A 23,616-nucleotide genomic window follows, 5' to 3' on the forward strand; every position below is an offset into this window, starting at 1 on the left:
AATGTCTCCTCACAAAATATACCCCGTTTTCAAAGAAAGTTCAACTAATCTTACTGCCTGCTTTCGGCTTCTAGCTATGAGCTTCAGCTCTATGCGGCTTGCCCTCCAGATTTAGCCACGCTGTGTGCCCCCGGCCAAGCAGAGACCAAGTATGTGGGGCTGGGGCTGACGGCCAGCCTTGAGGGCCTCCAGCCCTACACCACCTACAAACTCAGAGTGGTGGCCCACAACGAGGTGGGCAGCACGGCTTCTGGATGGATCAGCTTCATCACCCAAACAGAATGTGAGTAGAAGTGGCTGCCACCATCAGCCAGAGAGGTAGGGGGGAAACCAGGAGACACTTGGCTTTTTTTTTTTTTTGCTTTGTTTTTTAAGATTTTATTTATTTATTTGACAGAGAGAGAGAGAGCACAAGCAGAGGGAAAAGCAGGCTCCTCTGTTTGACTCGGGGTTTGATCCCAGGACCTGAGAAGGCAGACACTTAACCCACTGAGCCACCCAGACACCCTCCGAGATGATTTTTTTTTTAGTTTGCCACTCCTTTTCTTTCCAAATTACATGGCATGGCATAATCCAGAAAGTATTTCCAGAAAGCATTGAGATACGGCACTTCAAGAAAAACAGAAGAACAATTAACTAATAAATTGGGGCCTCCTTACATTTCTGTAAAATAACTTCTTTTCAGAATTTATAAGGTATATATGTCAATTGTTTAAAAATGACAAATACAAAAACAGGGCACCTGGCTGGCTCGGTCAGAAGAACATGCAACTCCTGATCTTGGGGTCGTGAGTTCGAGCCCTATGTTGGTTGTAGAGATGACTTCAATAAATAAACTTTAAAAAAATAACAAATACAAAAAGTACTAAGAATAAAATTAGTACTTAGAGTCAGAACCAGCTACATCATGTGCAGGGCCCAGTGGAAAGTAAAGGTATGAGTCCCCTTATTCAAAAATCGCTAAGAATTTCAAGACAGTGACAGTAGAGCTAAGTTCGTGACTCTTACGTGAGGGGCCCCGTGCAGCTGTGTGGTTCACACACCGGTAAAGCCACTTCTGCTTATAATCCCACCACCCAGAGGCAACCACATTAGCATTTTGGCCTAATTGATTCCTTTAATCCTTTTCTCATGCAGTTTCTATTATGTGGCTGAGATCATACTCTAATGAAAATTTCATAGTCTGCTTTTTATACTTGACAAACATTTTATTTGCATTTCCCATGACATTAAAAATGCTTTAGCCTAACCAAGTTGAATGACTATATAATTTTCCATCCTATGAATTGGTTAGGCATTTTAGTTGTTCTAATATTTTTCTTTATAAATGTGGTGAGAAATTTCTTTGTGAACCCATCTTTGAATGTCCGATCATCTTCAAATTAAATTTCGATGAATGGAATTTATTACATCAAATATTTTAATATTTTGGATACTTATCACAAGTTGGCTTTCCAGCCACATTATATCAATTTATAATCTCATCTTCCGGATTTGGCATTGGCATTTTTTTGAAGTAAGAGTTACGCATTCACGAAAGTCCAAAGCCTCATACAAAGACCTTAATGGGACTGGGTGACATGGCAGGATGTTAGCAACAGGTCACTCTGAGAGGGTGGGTCCTGCCACTGTTCAAGGATTTTACAAATAATCCTCAGAACAAGCTGATGAAGTCAGTGCTATTATCCAAATACACAGAAAACTGAAGCAGGTCCGTGGACCATACACTGTAATTCCAAGATGCCGTTCACGTAGACCAGAATCTGAACGGAGGCTCTGGAAGCTGTACCATGAAGTGTCCCCAAACTAAGGCCAGAGCTGAAGTCACCTGCCAGCTTCCACCCCTGGAAAGTGGAACTATGACTCTAAATTCATGATCCCCCAGCTCAGTGGCACCCTCAGTACCATGATGTTGCCCTGGTCTGTAATAAAGATTTCGGACCTTCTCTACCCTCCTCAAGCCTCCTACATCCTCCCACACCGCCCCCCACCCCCATCCTATCCTCACTCGCCTCTCCCTATATTCTCCAGAACTCCTTGCCTCCGAATTCACCAGGAAAAGACAAGTCACCAGTCAGACGTTTGCTCCCTTCCTACCCCAGACCACCGCATTCACCCGCAATTGGCTTCATTTCTGTCTGCGACGAGGAAGGTGGTCCTTCTACCTGAAATAATCCCACCTCTTGTGCTTCGAATAGCAGCCCCTTCGCTGCTGAACGTCCTCCTCCCTGCGACCTTCAGTGTATCCCGGTTAAAGTCACAGCTGTTTCGCTCCCACATGTCACCTCTGCGGCCTGCCACACTCCTCCCTTCATAGCAAAACTTGTCTGAAGAACGCTCTTCGTGTCTTTGCCCATTTTCTTTCAACTTCCTCCAGACTGATTTTCACCTCCTCCCTTCACAAACCTTAAAGGAACCATGAGAAATGTTTGTGCCTACCTGAATTCTGACTTACTAATAAAAAAATGCTACTGTATTCAAGGAGCGGGAGAAAACATAATCACCATCCCCGAGAAGGAGTTACCCTTCATAATACAACCATAAGCCAGTTTTGCTAATTATTCCAGTTTTGTGTGTGTGTGTGTATTGGCCAGAAGGCCAGGCCAAAACAACTGTGTGAGGTGTGCAGGGATAACCAATTCTCTTGTTAATCATCAAGCTGAGGTTCACCAGATTTTTTTTTTCCTCATGCTGCGGAAAACAACAACAACAACAAAAAAAACAGAGTGAACAGATTTAAGAATTCCTTCCTTTCTGTTCTTCCTTTACATTGAAGAAGTAGCACCAAGGAAGAAGGGGCTCACTCGGCCCACTTTACTGGATCCACAGACATGGAAAAGTACAATCAGTGACTGGCTATCATAGGGGTTTGTAAATACCATTCGTGCTACTTTTAACTCATGATACACACTAGAATAGAAAAAAATAGGGATCGGAAATACAGACCAAAAGTACTTTAAAAGTAGTATTTGTAGTTTTATATAAGCATGATCACTTACATACTCAGAAAAGGGTCTGGAGAGGCTTTAGCAATGCATTCAGCCCCCTGTGCCTGAACTAGACCTTCGGCACCAGGACAGAAGTGAGGCGTCAACGTTGAACAACTGGCCTTCTTCTTGAGAGAAAAATGTCCTGATTGGAAGCGCTCGCCAGTTTCCGTGGGGTAAATACTCCCACTGCAGCGGATTTCAAGGTACCCGTGTGACAGCATGGAGCGCAGCTCGGAAGAGGTGGCTGGTGGTACGCGCTTGTAATCGCTGTACCGTCCAGACACAACAGATGTAAATAACCTCAAGGGCATAGATAATAATACACTGTAGGGAAATGATTAAGGAGTTACGAAAGTTGAGTATTTATTACCTTTCTTTTAATACCATTTATTTCAGTTTACGTAATTTACTTTTCAATAATGGTTGGGTTTAATAACCAACTCACAAAATCCCTAGTCACCACTGGACTGCACCCATAAAGCAATTAGTAAATTGTGCTCCTTTGAGTAAATGTGTATTGGTTACAACAAAGCAACGTGGGCTTTACGGTTTAGCAGGTCTGGGTTCAGATCCTCGGTCTCCTACCAGCAACTGACATTAAGCAAGTTACTTGGCTCCTCTGAACCTGAAAAATTAGGAACTAATTCTTACAAGATGGTTTTGAAGATTAAATGAGATAAAACACATCAAGTGCAAAGGGCATAGCGACTTTTCCTGTTTTCTCAGTCTCCAAATCCATTATTTTTGAGGATTTTGGTTGTTTAATCGCTCTTTCCTCTGGAAGATCTCCGTGTCCTGCGAGGCAAATAAAGCTCCTATCTTTCTCTTTTCCTATTATTTACAAGCCTCCTCTGTATTTATACTGTTAGGATGCAGAGGAGACATGGAAATCTACTGAATTGAGTGACAAAAGGAAGCCACAGACAAATACAACAGTATAGTATAGTCCATTGTGATACTGGGCAAAATTTATGTTGGAAAAACAGATATTTAAAGAGGGTTTGGTAGCTCCTGTTTTCGCATTTGCAGAAATATTTTCTTATGGCTTTATAAAAATGTCTTATTTTGAAAGATAAGAATCAAAGTTGTCTTGTGGTTAAATACTGAGATGGCCCAAGTATAAATTATTCCTTATTTTGTTATATTTCCTAACATCAGCAACAGATGGGTTTAATTTCTAAAGAAAAAAGATATCCAATTTATTTCCACCACTCCCTTTTTTCTTTTCTTAAAAGCCAATTTAGTATATAGATGGATCTTAATGCTGTTACAAATGTATTGATTATTTTGGAGAAAACAAGACCTCATGAAATAAATCTCTTCTGACTTGACAAGATGATATGGCAACCCTTCATTTGTTTCTGCAAAAATTATTCATTTAAAAGATGAGACTCCGTTACAGATTGTTTTTCCTTTGTTTTAGTAAGGAGCTGAATAATGGAAAGAGAACATGCACACCAAGTCGCTTCTGTATCTGATATAATACTTAGGAGACCTGAACTTGATTATATACTAATGTACTATGCTATTGATTGATTAGTCAGGGCAATGAATTATTATAGTCGAATTGCTATTTGCAAGGCTTTTTAACTATCTTAGAAAACAAACTAACGTTTCAAGAAAAGCTTTAAAAATAAATGGGTGCCAAAAGGACATAATTCACCATCTAAGCAGTTTAGTTCGGAGGGAAAAAAAAATATATTAACTTCATCTAGTCCTTGGGGCTTTGTAGCAATAAATATTGATTCGATATGAAAAATAGCAATCTACTGTAGTTAATAGTGTTAAGGATACTTTACCTGTTAAAAGAGGGAAAATGCAACAAAATATGAGCTCCAGGGTTATGTTGGTAAGCACAACCATTGTATGTTAATAGTTTTATTTCATAAAACACTGCTCTCCATTGATTTTTTTTTTTTTTTTTTGGAAAGCAGGTGCAATGGTGTTGAGAAAGCATTTCACACATGTTCCCATTGGTTTTCTTTTTACCCCCAATGGAAGGGTTTTTTTTAAACACTGAGGAAAATATGAAGGGTTCCAAGAATGCTTATTTAGGGGTGAGGGAGGACATATTAAAAAAAAGATATACATATACACACGTACTCCGAGGTAACCGTGTTTAGAACATACAACTTTCTCCCAACAGTGCCCCAGTACCGAGCCCCATTTTTGGTGGACAGCAATTTGTCTCTGGTGCGTGTGGACTGGAGTGGCTCTTTCCTGCTGAACGGCCCACTGAAGGAGTTCGTGGTGACTGATGGAGGCCAGCGTGTGTATAGTGGCTTCGACACCACCCTCTACCTGCCGAGGACGGCGGACAAAAGTTAGTTTCTGACCCCCATTTCATAGTGTGTCAGGAACTCTGGGTCCCCACCTGATAGTCCATCTGAAAGGTGACCAGTAAATGTGTAAATGTCTTGGTTTAAGTGGCCACTTCTTGTGGAAAAGTTGCGGCTCCCAGTAAATAAGCTCTCCTTTCCTGTGTGCAGCTTGATGTGTAGCCATTATGAGGCAGAAGGAGGGGGAGGGCTGTGTGACTTCAGTGTCCCCACGATGGAATGAGAGCACAGGGCACCATGAGAGAAAGAGTACCGACGAGTAGTCACTGAGAATCCTGAAATAATGCACTTTTCGGGACTTCAGATATTTCCTTGATGAATCCACAGCCTCCAAACGGAGACTGAACAGGCTGTGACCATCTCCAACTCTTAAAGGCTGTGAGTGAGGGCTTTCCTTAACCAACCTTGGTATCCGTTCCTCAAACAAAACCCCTTTGCCTTCGAAAACCGAACTCTTTCTCCCTGTTTAATGACATGTTCTTCTTCTGTTTGTCTGGTTTCTAAACTGAAATGAGAAAAAGCTTTAAAAGGTACTAAGTATTTTCCTTTTTTTTCCCCAAAGAATTTATTTATTTATTTTTGAGAGAGAGAGATTACAAGTGGGGGTAGGGAGAGAGAGAATCTCAAGCCGACTTCGTGTTGAGCGTGGAGCCCTAAGCGGGGCTCAATCTCACAACCCTGAGACCATGACCTGAGCTAAAACCAAGAGTCAGGCGCTTAACACACTGAGCCACCCAGGTGCCCCAGTCTTAAGTATTTTCTAATGATTAATGTGACCACCAGACCAAGAGATGTGAAGACATGTTAAGCACTCTGGATTTATAAAGTGAATTCTTTAGTGGACTTTTTTAAAAAAATTTCCTTGAAAATACTATTTATTTTGGTTAAAAGTACAGATAAACAATGAGCTCCAGCATTGCATTTATAATATTTGAAATTTATCAATAACATTTTTATAACTGGGCTACACATTTCCATGGTCACAGTTCTCGGTCACCTAAGACAGCTGTTGTGACGAGCAGATGGACCCATAGTCGGGAAATCTGGGTTCTACTCCCAGCCAGGCCTCTAAGGATCTATGTGGCCTTATAAGAGTTGCTTCTCTCGGGTTCCCAGCTATTGAAAGAAGTATTTAGACCATTTGATTTCCAAGATCCCATTTGAGCTCTCCTGCTTAGAAAGAAACTTTGGGTCACATAGTGTAAAGTGCACCTGGTACCTTTTGAAGGAACAGGTTTAGACCATGTATAGAACAACAAGATACAATGGGTATTATCCTTTACTCTTCTGATAATTCTTATTTGTTTGTTTGTTTATTTATTTATTTATTTTGCTATATAAGCTCTGAGCTTATTTAGTTGTATTACTTATAAATACATACTATTATTGCACTAATGATAGCTATTTTTCTTGGCAATTTTAATATTAGAAATAAGTTTGCCTATTAGATAATACCTCACAGCTTGTGCTGGAAAACTATTTTCAGACTTTTCTGTGCTGTGGTTCGTTGCTCTTCTAAAAGTCTACCCACTTTGTAGGTGTTGAATGACCTAGTCATGTACCTTTTTTCTAGCCTTCTTTTTCCAGGTCATCTGCACCACAGATGAAGGAAGCGTTAAAACACCTGTGGTCCAATATGATACCGCTACCGGATTTGGTAAATGTTTAACTCATATTATATTTAGTATAGAACCTATTCATTTTTCTAAAAAAAACCCCATATATTTGTTTATACATACGTGTGCTAATGTATTAGCATAGACTATATGGAAGGAACTGTGTTAAGTATTATAAGAAATTTTTTTTAAAGGTTCTCACAGAAATTACATTAGACAAGGAGTTAGGACATGTGGTACTCTTAAAATACCGAGTCATTGAATTATAGACATAGAGAGATATTGTTAAATTCTCTCCTACCCACAAATCCTGTCGGTAAAGAACTAAAATGACTTTGTTTACCAAAAAAGTGATTTATAGAGGAAGTCAGAGAAAAGAGATCAGAGGAAGAGAGAAAATACTTTAATGTCAATTTGTGTTGATCATGGAGATAATATTGCAGATTCAGAGCCTAAAATGGTGAATTGGGGAGATTTCTCTCTTGTATTCTCTGTAGAAGATTATGATTGATTGTTATTACCAAGTAATTTAGCTGAAGAGATGAAATTATAATTTTAATGGGGCATCTTTTAAATTGAGTTCTACCTACAATCTTTGAATCTAACATGTGTAATACTTTACAATTTCAAAGGGCAAGTTAGAGAAATGCCAAATCTTTTCCATTAGAATAGAATTGGAACTGATACCCTATTTTAGATTCCAGTAACTAATGTTATATCAAATCTGTATGCATGTATAGTTAGGTTTTTTTTTTAATACAAATGTCCAAAAATTCTGAAACACAGGTAAACATATATATTGTTATCAAGGATAATTTCGATCACTAAAATATATATATATATTATTCTGTGATTCTAGATCTTACATGTCTGGATGCCATGTGCAATTTTGTACAATACCTAACACAATTCCACATAGTCTATCTCCATTTCATTTCATAGCAGCGGTGGGATAGAGTAGACTTTATTTGGGTTTTGGTTTTTGGTGTTTTTAGAAGGAAGAGAAGCGGGGGCAGAGGGAGAGAGAGAATCTTAAGCAGGCTCCACCCTCGGGGCTTGATCTCATGATCTCACATGACCCTAAGATCAGGAACTGAATCAAAATCAAGAGTCGGACGCTTAACCCACTGAGCCACCCAGATGCCCAATTATTTGATATTCTTTTAGCAACTCCAATGTTTCCACAAGTGGAGTGGACCAGTGGAGGCCTAAGGGACACCAGAACTTAACCAAGAATTCTCCGAAAGCTTGTTGCTAAGATGAGAATTTGAACGTGGTTTCTGGGCTGACTCCCAGCCCCATACTTTTCCTTGAGCAGTGGTTCTCAAATTGAAGTGTGCGTAAGAATCATCTCCATGTGCTTATTTATTATATGGTTTCCCAGGCCCCTGGCAGAGATCAAGAGTCAGTAGGGTCCAGGAATATGCTCTTTCAACAAGCCCTGCCCATAACATTGTGTGTTAGCTATAATCAGATTTTTAAAATTAAAAAAGTAAATAAAAATAAACAAGTCCCGCCCAGTGATTCCGATGCAGGGGACCAGGATCATGAGTTGAGCAAAACCGCACAATCTAGATTGAGCCACCTCCAAATCCAGCCCGTCCAGTCTCCGAGGTCAGGGGCAAGTACATCTTCCCTGCGGCGGGCAATCCACAGGGCGGGATCTACTCTGACACCACTGGGGTTTTTCTTTGAACTCGAGGCTCAGCCACTGCAGTTCCCTACCCTGACCCTGAGGCTTCCATTTGATGGGTGGAGTCCCTTGAAATCAAAGGGACTTTGAAAAAAGAAAACCGAGAAGGGATAAAGACACATCATCTCGATTTTAAGCTCTCCATAAAAGAGGGGAAGCCTGTATTGGGTTCCTGAACACAAACTGAGGTTTCCCTTGATGAGAGAAGGAACACTGAGGACGGCGAGAAGTTATGAAAAAATTCCAAGATGTATTGTCCAACTAATAGCCATAGTCAGTTTTAATTTTATGATGTAACTTCTAAAATGTTCCTGTTCCCTTGCCTGAGGCAGCCTTGCAGCACTGAAGTCTGGCCATCCTCATTTCCCTCCTCCTGTTCTGAGGGCTGTTTTCTTTCTGCGGCTTCCCTCAGGCAGGCTGCCCTACATTCCCCCTGTGTCCTCCCTAGCAAGGGGCCCACTGGGCCCATCAGATCCGTTTCTGGAGTTATAGCCCTGTGCCGCACAGAGGAAATTCAACTCTTCCAGCGCATAACCAAGGTGGTGGTTTTTGTTTTTTTTTTTTTAATTCAAACAACACACATTGATTCCTAGTTAGGGGAATTCCTACCTGCTGGAATTAGGCAGAGCTTTGACCGCAAGTCTTTACTTTTTTTTTTTTTTTTAAGATTTTATTTATTTGACAGAGAGAGACCCAGCGAGAGAGGGAACACAAGCAGGGGGAGTGGAAGAGGGAGAAGCAGGCTCCCGGCTGAGCAGGGAGCCCGATGTGGGGCTCGAACCCAGGACCCTGGGATCATGACCTGAGCCGAAGGCAGACGCTTAACGATTGAGCCACCCAGGCGTCCCTGCAAGTCTTTACTTGAGATGGAGAAGCAGAGGTCCAGAAAGGCAGAGTGACTTTTTTTTAACCACAGAGCTATCAGAAGTCGAGTTAGGGTTAGCTAAGTCGTGTGGCTCCTCTTAGGGAGCTCGAAATTTAGTCTCAGTCACCTTCTCTCCCTCTCTTAAACCTCCTCACCCCGATTCTGAAGCCCTCCCCTTCCCTCCCACTGAAAATGTGGGTGTCAAGTGTCCAGCAGGCCCACCCAGTCCTTGAGGTGCTGCAAGGGGGAGTTAGTGCGAGGAGCGAAGAGGCGCTTGCCACTGCCTCTGTTTGCCCTTCTTCCTCTTGGCCATAAGCACCTGCGTCGGTCGCACACCAGCCTGCGTGCCTGCTGCTGGATCCGTGGGCTTCCGAGGCCACCCTGTGACCCCAGTCAAGGGTTCGCTGCTTAGGGTACATCAAATTGAGCACACCCAGAGGAAGTGTTGAAAGCAAAGAACTTTTTATTATTTGTTACAAGTAAGGAGACAGGGAGAAAGCTCTGTCTCTCCATGGGGTTAGTACAGGAAGCTTTGATTCAGTGCATGGGGGGCGGGGTAGGCACGGGGGGCTTACAGAGGCACTTCTGGTTCAATTCTACATGCCGAGCACATCAGCATGCTAGGGCAAACATCGTATGTTCAAAAAAATGGCACAAAACTCCACCCATAGGAAGAGATCTTAGTATTATAATGAGCTAAAGATAACTTCAGGACAACTCCGGGCGGCGTCTGTGCTGGTCCTCATCCAACCCTGTTCCAACTGGCTCACGTAAGGGGCTGTCGGGCGACACACAGCTAGCGAGGGGCTCTCGGGTGAAACACCTGCTTGGCTGTGCCCTGGGCTGGCACTGTTCGTTCTGCAAAACAAAACACAGTTCTCCCCAGCTTTTGTCCCTTCCCCTCCTCCCTTCTGCTGAGAGTGTGCAGCCCTCTTATGTGAGTAACTTCCTGTGACATCCTAGCCAACAGCCCCAGCAAGTGGCTGCGCTGGAGATGATCTCTGAGCCCCGCTCGGGCCCCCGCTCCGTTTGCTTGATCTCACGGCCTTCTGCTGCCCTGCAGAGAGCCCTGTAAGCCTTTCTCCTGTCTGCCCCGGCTCATTCCAGCTTTCTCCACACCGAGAGACTCCACACAAGTCTCTCAAGCACAGACTTGAGAGCTGTGGGCCCAGCACAGGGTAAATACATGTTCATTCAACGTGAGCTACTGTGATTAGCCTCACGTGTGGAGAATCACCTCGGCTGAACTCGCAACACTGAACAGAAACCAAGAGTAAGTGGTCCTCTTGCCAAAGGATTTCTTTCCAGGGGAAGCTCTCTGAGGGTTCTGGAGTGATGACTTGCAGAACTTCCGCTATGTCACAGAGAGGCCAGGGTACAAGAAATCTAAAGACAACATGTTGGCAAGCACAGGCTGCTTACATCACAATAGAAAACAGGATCTGCTCTTTCTAATCCGGTTTGCACAAAACTGCCCGGGAACCCAGCTGTTGCATGGAGTGAGGGGACCCTGGGTCTCCTCAGCATTGACTGTATGTATCCAATAGGTTCTCTGTGGCGATATTAATAAGGCTGGGCCCTCACGAGAGTCCATTGTTAAGAAAAGGCTTTGCTCTCAGGGCACGCAACTGGGAAGCAGGCATTCCTCAAGGTTCCCTTGGTGACCCCCTTTAAAAATCCCCGCATCCTCCTTGCCCTGTCTTTCCCAGGGAACATGCAAAGGCAGCAGTGATTTCCATCCCGAGGAGCGTCAGAGAGGTCCCCTGAGGGCTGTAAGCTTCTCCCTGCCACACGGCACCATTTTCCCCGCCTGAACGCAAGTACACACAAGCACCATGAGACAAACTGCTTTAAACTCCTTTCCAATTTACTATCGAACAACAGGGCAAGGGATCACAAAACTGCCTTCTGAAATAACATTTCCTTTTCCTGTCCCTGGGTTTTGCAGGCCTGGTTCTGACAACTCCTGGAGAAAAGAGAGGATCGGGGAGCAAAAGCACTGAGTTCTACAGCGAGTTATGGTTCATCGTGTTAATGGCGATTCTAGGCTTGATCTTGTTGGCCATTTTTCTGTCTCTGATACTACAAAGAAAAATCCACAAAGAGCCGTATATCAGAGAGAGACCTCCCTTAGTACCTATTCAGAAGAGAATGTCTCCACTGAATGTCTACCCACCCGGGGAAACCCACGTGGTATGTCTCTGAAAGCGGGCCCCATTTCCCTATCACTGGGCTAGAATACTGGCTTTTATTTAGGTGGAAATATTTCCAGAGTCATGGTAACAAGGGATTAGCCCTTGTTTGTTAAAATACGGGATCCAAGGAAGGCTAATAGTGACCTTATGAAAGAGACCACCAGAGAGCTTTCTTGTCCCTTCCTCCGTGTGAGGACACAGCAAGAAGACAAGAAGACCCCCGTCTGTGAACCAGGAAGCAGGCACCTACCAGACACTCCATTTGCCAGCACCTTGAGCTTGGACTGCCCAGGCTCCAGAACTTGAGAAATAATTTCTGTTGTTTATAAGCTACCCAGTCTATGGGATGCTGTTATAGCAGCTCAAAGGGACAAAGATACCTGGGAAGTTTTTAAAAACACCATTGCCTGGGCCTTATCCCAGAAACTCTGATTCCATTGTTTTTGAGTGGGGCCTGGGGATTGGTGGGACCTGGGAATGAGGGGCTCCTCATAGCTCCCAACCACATGCTCCTAAGATAGGAGGTCAGGCAAAGGTCTTGGGCGTGAGGCCACACGTTAGTGCAGGGGGATCGTGGCCCAGAGCACTCATTGACGGGATAAAAGGTGACTGAATTTGAAGGTGCACTCTGGTATGTCTACCTGGAGGAGGAAAGGCTGCAGACTCTAATTCCCACCAGGCGCCAGTCCTTTCCAAGCCGTGCGTCCAAAGGGCTGCATCTGCCTGAGAAATCACCTTTTTTCCAGTTTGCACAAAGGTTGAGCTCGTGCCCAGCTGTGCAGCTAAAACTCTGATTACCACTTCCACCGTGTGGGGGAGTTCTTCCACAGGAAGCAATCTTGGACACCAGCTGGGTGTCCTACAATTCAATTCTGACTCTATCTACCCAGAGATGGCATCAGATTTTACAAGCTAAGGGTTCAGGTCTCCAAGACTGTCCCCGCCCCCCAACTTCAGACACCAATCATAAGTCCAGGTTGTCACCTGGCTTCTGACAGACGAGCTACAGATTGGAGTTTGCAGTGGCCCCTCCTCGGGTTCAATTAGTTTGCAAGAGCAGCTCACAGAACTCAGAGAAACATTTCACTTACTGGATTACCAGTTTATTACAAAAGGAAAGAACTCAGGAAAAGCCAGATGGAAGATATGCATAGGGCGAGGCATGGGGAAATGGTGCTGAGCTCCCACACCCTGCTGAGCTCGCCACTCCCAGAACCTCCACGTGTTCACCAACCCAGAAGCTCTTAGAACCCTAAAATGGAGGCTTTATCACTTAGGTGTGATTGATTAAATCATTGGCCATTGGCTACTGATCCAACCTCCGGTCTCTCTCCCCTCCCCAGAGGTGAGGGGTTGGGGGTATGTTGAGGGGGGACTGAAATTTCCAGCCCTCTAATCACAGGGTTGGCTCTCCTGACAACCAGCCTTAGGTGGTGCCCAAAGTCACTCATTAACATAACAAAAGACACCTTTGTGGCTCTCCTCACTTAAGAAATGCTGAGGGTTTCAGAAGCCCTGTGCCAGACATGGGACTGAAGACCAAACATATATTTATTATAAATCACAGTGTCACAGCAGCACCCAAATTAAGCACAGAAGCCTGGTCAAACCGGCTGAGTGGCAACACTTTAAAAAATAGAAATGAGTGAATCAACTGTTATCCAGATCTCTTCGCTTGTCCAGGACCCATCAACAAACAGCGGTTAAGGCGCTGACAAAGCCATATCACAGCCAAGTAGTGGAAGTGGGGGCACAGAGGGACAGTCATCCCTCTGAGGCCCATGGTTTGTGTCTGGGGCAGGGAGCAGCCATGGGACAGCGACTTGGTGGTGGAGAAGCCATGACAATGCCCCACCATCTGGTCCTCAGCCCTCCCCAACCATACCTCCTCCCACTCTCCTTGCTTTCCTAGCCTCCTTCCTCCCTGAGCACATCAAGCTCCTCCCACTGGGCCATCGCTCCTGCTCTTCTCTTGGGTGGCTCTCACTCTCACTTCATTCAGGCCCCTGCACAAATGTCACTTCCCCTTCCATGTGAAATTAAATTCCGTAGCTTCTTAGTCTACTTTCCTTTTCTATTGCACCATCACCACAAGATACCATAGTCAATATGCTTATCTGACTCCTCAAAGAGAATGTGAGCTCCCCAAGGGTAGGGATTTTGTGGGCCATTTACTTTTACACCCCAATACCCAGAACAGTGCCTGGCATATAATAGATATCCCACAAATGTTTGTGAAATGAATGAATATTGAATGGCCAACTCAAACAACCAGCCATGTGCTACTATTCAGTGTATATTCATCAGAAGATCCTCACTGAAGAGCAGATACTTTAAAGTTTTCCCTTGTGGAAGAGTAACTCTCTCTCTGAGGAAGCCATGTTCTTAGACAAAAGAAGCACCACCACTTCCAGAGTCCAGAAGTGCATGGAAGGGCCCAGAAGACCTGAGACCACTCTAGCCTGGGAACATCAGCTAAACCAACCCTGGGCCATATGAAGTGCATGGAGAACGTGGAAGAGAAACTCTGGAACTCTGCTGGGTACATCTACTCTCTAACGTGAAGTGTGCTTCCAGGAAAACTTCCTCACATACCATTAGTGTAACTCATTTCAGTGATCAAATCTCCTGTCTCTTGACCCATACCCTACAGGAAGGCACCTCTGCCTCATAATCCTTCACAAGGAGGAATCCAGTTTTGTCCGCTTGGCTAACTGAGAGATCAAGAAGCAATCACATCATTCCAATGGGAAGTTACTCTGGATGGTACCATTGCTCACAGTTCTCATGAGTCTTGTCAAGCTTTGTTTCATCAAAGTGAAGCCCATGAACTATCAGTATCAACATCACATAGGAGCAGGACCTGAAGCTCTGAGAAAGAAACCAAAGGGTCTGCTATTTCAACCAGCACTTGGGAAGTTGTTTGCACAGTAAAGTCTGACAATAGTTATAAATGAGTTAAAAATATAATACTAGAATACAAGGCCTGTAAGCAGTCTGTATAGTCTCATAACCAGTGAAAACAGGTGGGGGATTGCATGATTCTACTTATATGAGGTATCTAAAATAGATTCATGGAAGCAAAATATGGTGATTGCCAAGCTGGGGGAGGGGGGAAGGGGGTATTGCTAATTAACAGGTATAAAGTTTCAGTTCTGCAAGATGAAGACATTCTAGAGATCCGCTGAACAACCTTCTCCCTATAGATAACAATACTGTATTGTCACTTAATCTGTTAAGAGAGTAGATCTCATGTTAAATGTACTTACCACAATAAATTCAAAAACAAGACAAAACAAAACAAAACAGGTGGGGGCTGCTGATTAGCCCTTAGAGTCTCTGCAAAACAAGACCAAGCTGCCTCTGGGGCCAGACATAGACTTTAACTGGGATGAGCAGACAAAAGAATTGAAACATCCTACTCCCATATACCGCTTACCATTGGGGAAAAGCCGAGTGGCACACAACTAGTTCATTTTGCTAAGTGGCCAAGGGAGGTGTGAGGAGGGGAAGCGCTGGTGGGGACTGGCAGGCTGCCAGAGGCTCTGGCTCCCCAAACTGGCTCATCTTCAGCATTGAGGGTGTTAGTCACAGGTCCTGGAGGGTTAGCAGAAGTGAAATCTGGAGTGCCCCAGGACCCTGGGCAGGATTCCGGAGCCCACTGAAATCCTAAATTAATCCTACCCAGGTAATAACATGTACTTGCAAGCCTTCTTCTGATGCTTTAAAAAAAAAGAATTTTTTTTTGAAAGTAAACCATTCTCACAAAGTTGGAAGAATATTAGTGAAGGTTAGTCAGATGAAGGAGAGTAGACTTTGCATTAATAGAGCAAAATAAAGAGCCATTGTTGGTGTCCATGGGCTCCAGATTCAATGGCTAAGATTCTGAACAGGATCAAGTGGGATTCACCTGCTCAGTGTCTCAGATTGACTTTCTTTTGACTTGGGTAGGTGGATGACAGCTATCCCTGCAGCACACACACACACAAACACACACACACACACACACCCTGAGATGCAGCTCAGAATGATGATATGATTATGCTATCATTGGAGAAACAAAGCATTTGTTTTATGGTCATTTTGTTTGTTCCAAACACTAATTGATGCCTCCCCATTTGTTCTCAGTTTGACTCTGTGGCCGATATATCTGATGTGTCAAGCAATGTTACCCTAAAAAGTTACACCATGCACTTTGAGGTACCTCTGTGTGCTGCACGAATGCATGATCTTTCGCATGATGTGTTGACTGCATGATGAAAAGCAGGAACATTTCGTTGATTGGACCATCTAAATCAAACCTCAGATATTTGGAGCAGCTAGATTTTCTTATGGCACATTCTAGGTTCTAATCATATAGTGCCTTTGTCTTTCTGATATTAATACAGGACCTGATTTATTTTGAAGACTGAATTTCATAATGAATAGAACAATTGAATGAGAAGAGAGGGTGGGAAGAGTCCATTTCCTTACACAAATCCAGGAATTTTAAGATATAATACAACCGTGTTCACTTGGCAAACATGAGAGACCATTATTAACTTTGCTCTGGGAAAGCACTGAACTCAAGACACAGGCTCTGTGGTGACACTCATGAAGGGATTACTTTGTTAACCCAACCTCTATCTCCTTCACCCCACCACTTCGCAAAGCAGCAAGCTCTTATCTACAGGGAACAACAGCCAAAGCACTAGGGCTTGAACTCCCTAGGTGCTAAGAACACTGGGTGTCTAATATGACTGTTACTTTATCATCTCACCCTTACCAAGAAACCAGGGGCCACAGTATTCCAGATGAGCTAAGTTCTGTAGTAGGATATGGTGTGTTCCTTCATTGACAATGTGTGACACACAGTTTTCTGTCCTATTTCAAACCCATTTTCTTCAGATTCTAATCACCAACAGCAACTTTCTTTTCAGGGATTAGCTGATACCAAAATTCCCCGGTCTGGGACACCCATCAGTATTAGGAGCAACCGGAGCATATCCGTACTTCGGATCCCAAGTCAGAGCCAAATAAGCCAAACCTGTTCCCAAGGCTCTCTCCCCGGCAGTGTCAGCCAACTCATGCACATTCAAGACAAGAAAGTCTTGATCGATGAATCGCTGTGGGAAACCATCATGGGCCATGAGAGTGGATTGGTGAGTTTTGAGCGTACGATGTCAGCCTTTAACAAAATACTTACTGAGTACTTTTTATATTAAACTGATAGACTATCAGTCAATGGCAAACACTATTGACAGTGAATGTCCTAATCAATGACGATTGGCTTATTTTTCAGTATGTGGATGAAGAGGACCTGATGAACGCCATCAAGGGCTTCAGCTCTGTGACTAAAGAGCATACCACGTTCACCGACACCCACTTGTAAAGGATGGAAACTTGCAAGACAAAAAGCTGCAAGACCTGCTCCATACCCCCTCCCCACCGGGTTGTCACTGACTGACACACCATACATGCTAAAAAGCATTGCTTCTTATTCTGTAATCCTTTTTTAAAAAACAAGGCTTGTTTTTGAAATTGTTCCTCCTCAATAGAGCTCTGTTTTTCTGGTGGTCTGAAATAAGGGATACTATCAATATGGAAATTCTTATTTTGCTCTTATTTGGTGGAAGCTAAATAGCATGTAATTTTCATTTGGCTCAAACAGTGACTCCATTGGTTAAATGAATAATTAGTGACAACTTCAAACTGGCCCACAGTTGTTACAAGTAAGTGAAGTTACTAGTTTAAAAACAAAGCAGTTTTTCTGAGCGGATATCACTACTGCTCCTTTCACTCACTCCCTTATTCCCGTGCAATCTTGTAAGAACACGATCCTGTAAGAAGAATTCGCATGATCATAGCTACAAAATAAAATGCCAGTTTCAGGCCAAAAGCTGAACCAGTTAGAGAAAAACAAACTGCACTGAGGGATACACACTGGACTGAAAGTTCAATTTAGTGGCAATGTTTAGGGATAAGTACCAAACTTAACTGAATAAAAAAAAGTTTTCACCAACCTTTTGAGAGAGCACTGCATAAACTTATAAACCTCTGTTCTTGCATTTATGAATCTTCTGAAAAGGACTAAAGAGCTATTTCCCACGTATTTTACATGGTTTTGAAACTACAGTACTTTCCATAAAATTCTGTCAATTCGCTGAATACCCAGGGATGACATCTTCAATTTAACACCTTTCACTTGGTTACATATTTGCATTATTCAATTAGCCCATGTGGAATTTAAAAAGGAAATATTTCGTGCTCCTTCCAGCTTTGAAATCGTCTAAATTAACATTTATACGTAAATGTTACATAAGCGTATATATTCTATGTATAGCTATGTGTCTGTCTATTACTCTGGACTGTGTCCCTTCATTTCACTCTGTTTTAGCCCTCGAGTCACTAAGAGCGGAGGATATTCCACAGTTCCAATTTCCATGGGTCAAAAGTTTGTCATCTGCTCTATTTGGATTAGTCATTGGTGAAAGTCCCACAGCAAAAGACATTTTTTTCCTAAGTCATCAACATAAAATTAAAGGTATTTAAGTTTGTTCTTCACGGAAAACAACGTAAAAAAAAAAACAAAACAAAACAAAATGAAACAAACAAAAACACCTGTCTTCCTTATTCTTAAAGGTCTACTTAATGATGCCAGGAAACTATTTTGAATCTATAGGTCTCATACACGATTGTCTGACAGCATTTTGTGAGTTAATCCAGGGGTAGGTGGATTTTCCCAAAGCTGAACTAGCAAAAATTTGTAAGATAAGGGATAACATTATTCTGCCTCAAAACAAGTCAGATTGTGGACTCTGGGGGGGGGGGGGGTACTGAGGCTTTAACCAAATCTGTGGAAGAACAGCTCGTCAGACTGATCAGCTCCCAACAAACCTTGCCAACTCTTAAGTGTCAAAAGCACATACCAGTATTAAACAGAAGTTCTGCTCCCTTGTTAGAACTACTATAAGCAAACGAATCTGAAATAATTGTGCACCGTTGGCAGTGGATGTACAAATTATAAGATTTTTTATTCTCGCCAGAAGTTTTATATTTTCTTAAATGGAAACACGGGATTGGCTAATTCAGTTTACTGGTTTTCATTCCATTTGTTGATTCTGGGTCAAGAAGTTGTTTAAAGCTGGTACAAGGGAGCCTTAACCAAGGCTGAGTTTCTGAGTCACACGAGCTACTTCAGGTACGTAGGGAAAATGTGCTTTTTTTTCCAGTTATAAACTTGCATCTTTATCCTTGGTCTGCTCTTCTGCAAGTATGATTTGCTGGTCACAGGTGGATTTAGGAGATTGAGGTCTTCCTCATTTTTGAAAAGTTAACTAGATACCTTTATCACAATTGAAAATTTTTTATAAAATGGTTTTTTTTATAGTAACCATTTTTTAAAGTAACCATTGCTACTTTTTGAGTATTTATTTATTCATGAGAAAGAGAGGTAGACGGAGAAGAAGCAGGCTCCCTCCAGAGCAGGGAGCTGGACACAGGGCTCGATCCCAGGACCCTAGGATCACGACCTGAGCCGAAGGCGGACACTTAACCAACTGAGCCACCCAGGCACCCCCTATCACAATTTAAAACCTAAAGAACACAAATAGAGAAGTGCAGGGGATTTTATATTAAATCATTCTCCATTTAAGCTAATTAGACATTTAGTTATTACATGAATTCACTTAGCTGCATCATTTACATTGTGATCCCATAGCTGGACAGAAGCTTGTATGGCTCCCACCAAGAACACTGCCCCCCTGTAACACTCTGAACCCTACTTTCCTCTCTTTCAGAGAAGCCCAAGATTTTGTTAAGTGGTATTGTGTGCCAAGCCTCGCTGAAGTGTAGACGCATCCCTAGAGGCTGACTCAATTGTCTGCCACGGGCTGAGGCATCACTGCTTTTCAAAGTTTTCGGGGGTTCCAGGGTGGGCAGCCAGGGGTGGAAAGCAACCGGGAGGTGCTCATGGGCTGAGTGATCGGGCGCACCACTCCTCCCGGACTGAGCAAACAATGAGCAGGTCTCTACGAATCCCTTGAAATTGGTTCTAAATCTCCTGACACAGGTCTGACCGCTTGCAGAGCCCACATTCCCAGCTTCGGAACTACTGTTATTCCTAATATCAGCTGTTTGGTAAGAGTGCGTAACTATGCTTTTATAAGCTCTATTAAAAATTGTATTTATAGATGATCTGTTGTCATTTCCACTAAATGGAAAACCTAAATATGAATCTGTCAGTGTACCTGATGCTGATCTAAAAATCATGCTGGCATCAATATAATTCTTCTTGAACAACCTGTAAATAAAACATAGGCCAGATGGAATAATTCAGTGATAAGGAACTTAATTATGTCACATGAGTAGTTTATTTCCAATGCACAAATATCATGTAAATTCATCTCAAGATGGTTTGCTTAATTGTTCAATGTAAACCAAGTTTGATTTATGAAAACACACTAATAGCTCTGAGTTATATTTACAATTTACACATAAATAATGATGATAAAGGTAAGCCCATTTAAGAAAACGGGATGTTCTGGATAATCTCTCAACCATCGGTGTCCATTAGGATCAACGGTGGCGCTTTTTTCAAAGCGTGGGTCCCACCCACCAGATTCGAACTTGGCAGGTCTGGAGGGAGGCCCCGGCAGTTTCCTGTGCGTACCCTGAGGTCAATGTCCTGTTCTCAGCCTTGACAAGAAAGCCAGGAACAAGACCACAGGCTCCCAAAACAGGCAGACATGGGTTCAAAAGTTGGCTCAGTAGCTGACAAGCCTTGGGGCTGGCTAAGTTATTTCTCCTCAGTGATCTCATCTATGAAATGGGGGTGGCAATACCTATCCAACAGGTATGACAGTACTTCTGAGAACTGCTTTCAAGTACAGAATTAGTTGAAACACTCTCTTCATCGTGAGAATTCTAGTTCTGTTCTTGTTCATCAAACACGAAGTATACAGATTCAGCTCAAGTTTGTTTTTTTTTTTTTCGGTCACAAAAATACCTAATGAGGTAGGTAGAAGGAAAATGCTTAGGCCTGGCAAGGATCAACTGCTCAAGGTGCCAAAATGGCAGCTAGACTCAAACCCCTGTCCGAGCATCAAGGTTCAAACTCTTGGAGTGAGCGAAATAAAAAAGCTCTGACTCGTAGTAGACTGCAACCTGTGGTAGAGTGAGTTGCCTTTTTATGGCATTTTACTATGTAATAGTCTCCTCCACCCCTGCCTCCCCCATGGCCTTTTACTCTTGGAAAAGGCTGGTTAAATACATTTTTTCGTTCATTTTCTTACTTGCCCACCCACCTTTTACGTGACTGTGATAAGGAGAAAGAAGGCTCCAGAGAGAATGACAAATCCTTAGCAATATGGCAGTGAGGTTTTGCCGGACTCTTCCTCTCAGTGAGAATGTAAGTCAGCCTTCGTGCCGTGTTCCGGTCTCCCTCTGCCCTCCCCCCTTCTGACCGTGGGAAGGAGACTCGAACCAACGAGGTGTACTTTGAAGGTGTACCTCAAACAGCATTAACTACTCCCTAAATAACCACGAACACAGAGTCTTAATCATTTTTATTAGATTTCATTGATAAATAAATACAAGAGAGGTGTTGTGAAACCACTAGCAATATAGTAAACTTTAAAGAATTTATTTCAATTTCACTCACTTATATTTCTTGGAAGGGGAATATATACATTATCCACCAGTAAATGCTTAATGCTTTAAATTTACAATTGCCCTATGTGCAGAAACTTGACAATTATTCCAATTAAATGAAAAAAAAGGTAAAAAAATTTTTGTTCTCATAATTCAAAATATATTTTAAAATAACATTTGTATAGCAGCCAAAACCTTTAACCAAAAGTTGAGAACTGCAGTCTCAGAAGCTTAATAAAATGGCCACATTCTGACTTAATTATTTTCATTATTAACAGTTGGGCGGGAAACACACGGCCCCTAAATCAAACAAGGCAGACCGACAACTAGTACGGTTTCCCCTCTGGGCACTCACAGCTCTAACCTTGATTATTATTTTTATTTCATCTGTTCAAACACAGATGATTGCTCCAACTTTAAAGAAAGTTTAAATGGACTTTGGGTATTTAATATTGGTGATGCTTGCTAAGATTTAAGAACTCCAAAAATGAGAATCAGAAAATGACCTACGATTTAAGAAAAATACCTGAAGGGACTGCCTACTACACAGTGTAATGTGTTCAACATCAACAGTGTTTCTGAATTAGATGATATTTTTTCACAAACATAGCACCTCATTAAGTATCTGGTAAACACATGGCAATCACAATAAGTGTTGGGAGACTATCCAAAGAGATTTAATGTGATTCGCTTCACGTAACAATGAAAGACAAATCTCAAGCATAATCAAGATTAGGAACGCAATCTGTTGGTCCCCATGCCCTTAGGGATGCTCATCTATAGTGGGCACCATCTTATTAAGACTTGGTACATTGCTTCCAAAACCCAAAGAGTAGCTAAACATTGAAATGGACTCTTGCTTTACAAATGATCTGTTAAATGTACTTGTAAAACTAAAAAAACTTTCCAAAAGGTCCAAAGAGATAGAATGATTTTATCTCCTTACTCCAGGTAATTCTGTTAAAAAGATACTGAATGAACTCCAGTTTTAATTTGTAAAGTTTTGGTGTAAAAGCTAATGTACTGAAATCCAGTCGAGGTTGGAACTTTGATCCAAATTAACAAAACAACTATTTATTTTGGTGAGTTTTCACAAGCTGTACTCTTGACCTGAAGAATCGCTTTTTTTATGCCGAGGAGATGGAGTGGTCTTCGTAGGAGACGGGGATGCAGTACCAGGTGAGTCCGTTCCTCCGTCAGAAGTACTCGGGGATGATGCCAGATAGGGAACTTTCTTTCTTCCAAGGAATCCTCCTCCTTCAAATCCCCCTTTCTTCCGTAACTCCACTCTATTATCATTTTCTTCTTCTGAGGACCTCTTCTTGGATTCTAGACCTTCAGCTATCTTTTGCACTTCCAATCCACTATCTGATTCTCTCAAGCTTTTTATTTCTGTTCCAGGAGACTTTCTCTCCAATACATTACATTCCCCTGTTCCCCGCTTTATTTCAGCTTGTATTGGACCCACGTTACCATTTTCAGGGACAGCTCTTTCTACATTTCTGTTCAAATTAACAGTCTGGAAGTCCCTATAACTGTGAAAGCTCTCAGTCCTCCTTGCTCTTGCTAACAAGGGACTCTCTCTGTAAGGCCTCATGGAACCGTAAGTAGCTGCTTCATGGATGGTTTCATGGTGCTGGAGCTGAAGGCTGAAATACAGTTTTTAAAAATTATAGTTCAGATTTCTTTCTGGGATTTTTCAGGGGCACCTCTCATTAATTAACTACCAATGAAAAGACATTTAAATATTAAAGAATGATATATCCTTATTTCTATATATAAAAATTTACTTAGTAAGTACTCTATATATTATGTATCAGCATGTGCACAGGTGTATGTATATCAAATTACCCATGCAAATAATAGCATACATATATTCAGTCCAGCTGGATTCCTGAATAGCTGAAAAAAGCGAAGGAGGAAAAAAGCCTTTAAAACCAATGCGGAACTAGTATAATTTAGTATTTGGTCCTCAGCTCAAATTTTGGAATTTTTAAAAATGTGGGAACTAGAAGATATACTATGCCACTGTGTTAAAAGTACATAATAACTAAATGTAAGATGAGACAGATGATGTGATCACTTTGATTAATATGCCCCTAAGGCAATAGGGACAAAAGTTCCACATACTATCCAAGGTGACATGTGGTTTCTCTAATTTCCTTTGAATGAACTCTTGATCGCATAACAGGCATCCAGATTGGCAGCGATTCACAAGTATTAAAGGGAAAATATGTTTTCTATGAAAAGAATCAAATGTGCTTGAGGATGAGGAATTTAGCAAAGTT

General features: G+C 42.3%; 2 protein-coding genes across 5 annotated transcripts in view; one reads left to right on the forward strand and one right to left on the reverse strand.

Moving 5' to 3' along the window:
- Nucleotides 1–17,069, forward strand: part of USH2A (usherin) — a 710,400-nt gene extending 693,331 nt beyond the window's left edge. The window contains exons 66-71 of the mRNA XM_021698433.1: nucleotides 75–283; nucleotides 5,137–5,313; nucleotides 6,903–6,986; nucleotides 11,452–11,696; nucleotides 16,618–16,839; nucleotides 16,980–17,069. Coding sequence (XP_021554108.1) covers nucleotides 75–283; nucleotides 5,137–5,313; nucleotides 6,903–6,986; nucleotides 11,452–11,696; nucleotides 16,618–16,839; nucleotides 16,980–17,069 — 1,027 coding nt within the window. The remainder of the gene's footprint in view (nucleotides 1–74; nucleotides 284–5,136; nucleotides 5,314–6,902; nucleotides 6,987–11,451; nucleotides 11,697–16,617; nucleotides 16,840–16,979) is intronic.
- A 4,164-nt stretch (nucleotides 17,070–21,233) lies between these two features.
- Nucleotides 21,234–23,616, reverse strand: part of KCTD3 (potassium channel tetramerization domain containing 3) — a 49,831-nt gene continuing 47,448 nt past the window's right edge. For all 4 annotated transcript variants that reach the window (XM_044915902.1, XM_044915901.1, XM_044915900.1 and 1 more), the window contains one exon: nucleotides 21,234–22,977. In XM_044915902.1, the coding sequence (XP_044771837.1) occupies nucleotides 22,419–22,977 (559 nt within the window). In that variant the 3' untranslated portion in view covers nucleotides 21,234–22,418. The remainder of the gene's footprint in view (nucleotides 22,978–23,616) is intronic.

The sequence above is a fragment of the Neomonachus schauinslandi genome, chromosome 6 (assembly GCF_002201575.2).
Source record: "Neomonachus schauinslandi chromosome 6, ASM220157v2, whole genome shotgun sequence".
Lineage (NCBI taxonomy): Eukaryota > Metazoa > Chordata > Mammalia > Carnivora > Phocidae > Neomonachus > Neomonachus schauinslandi.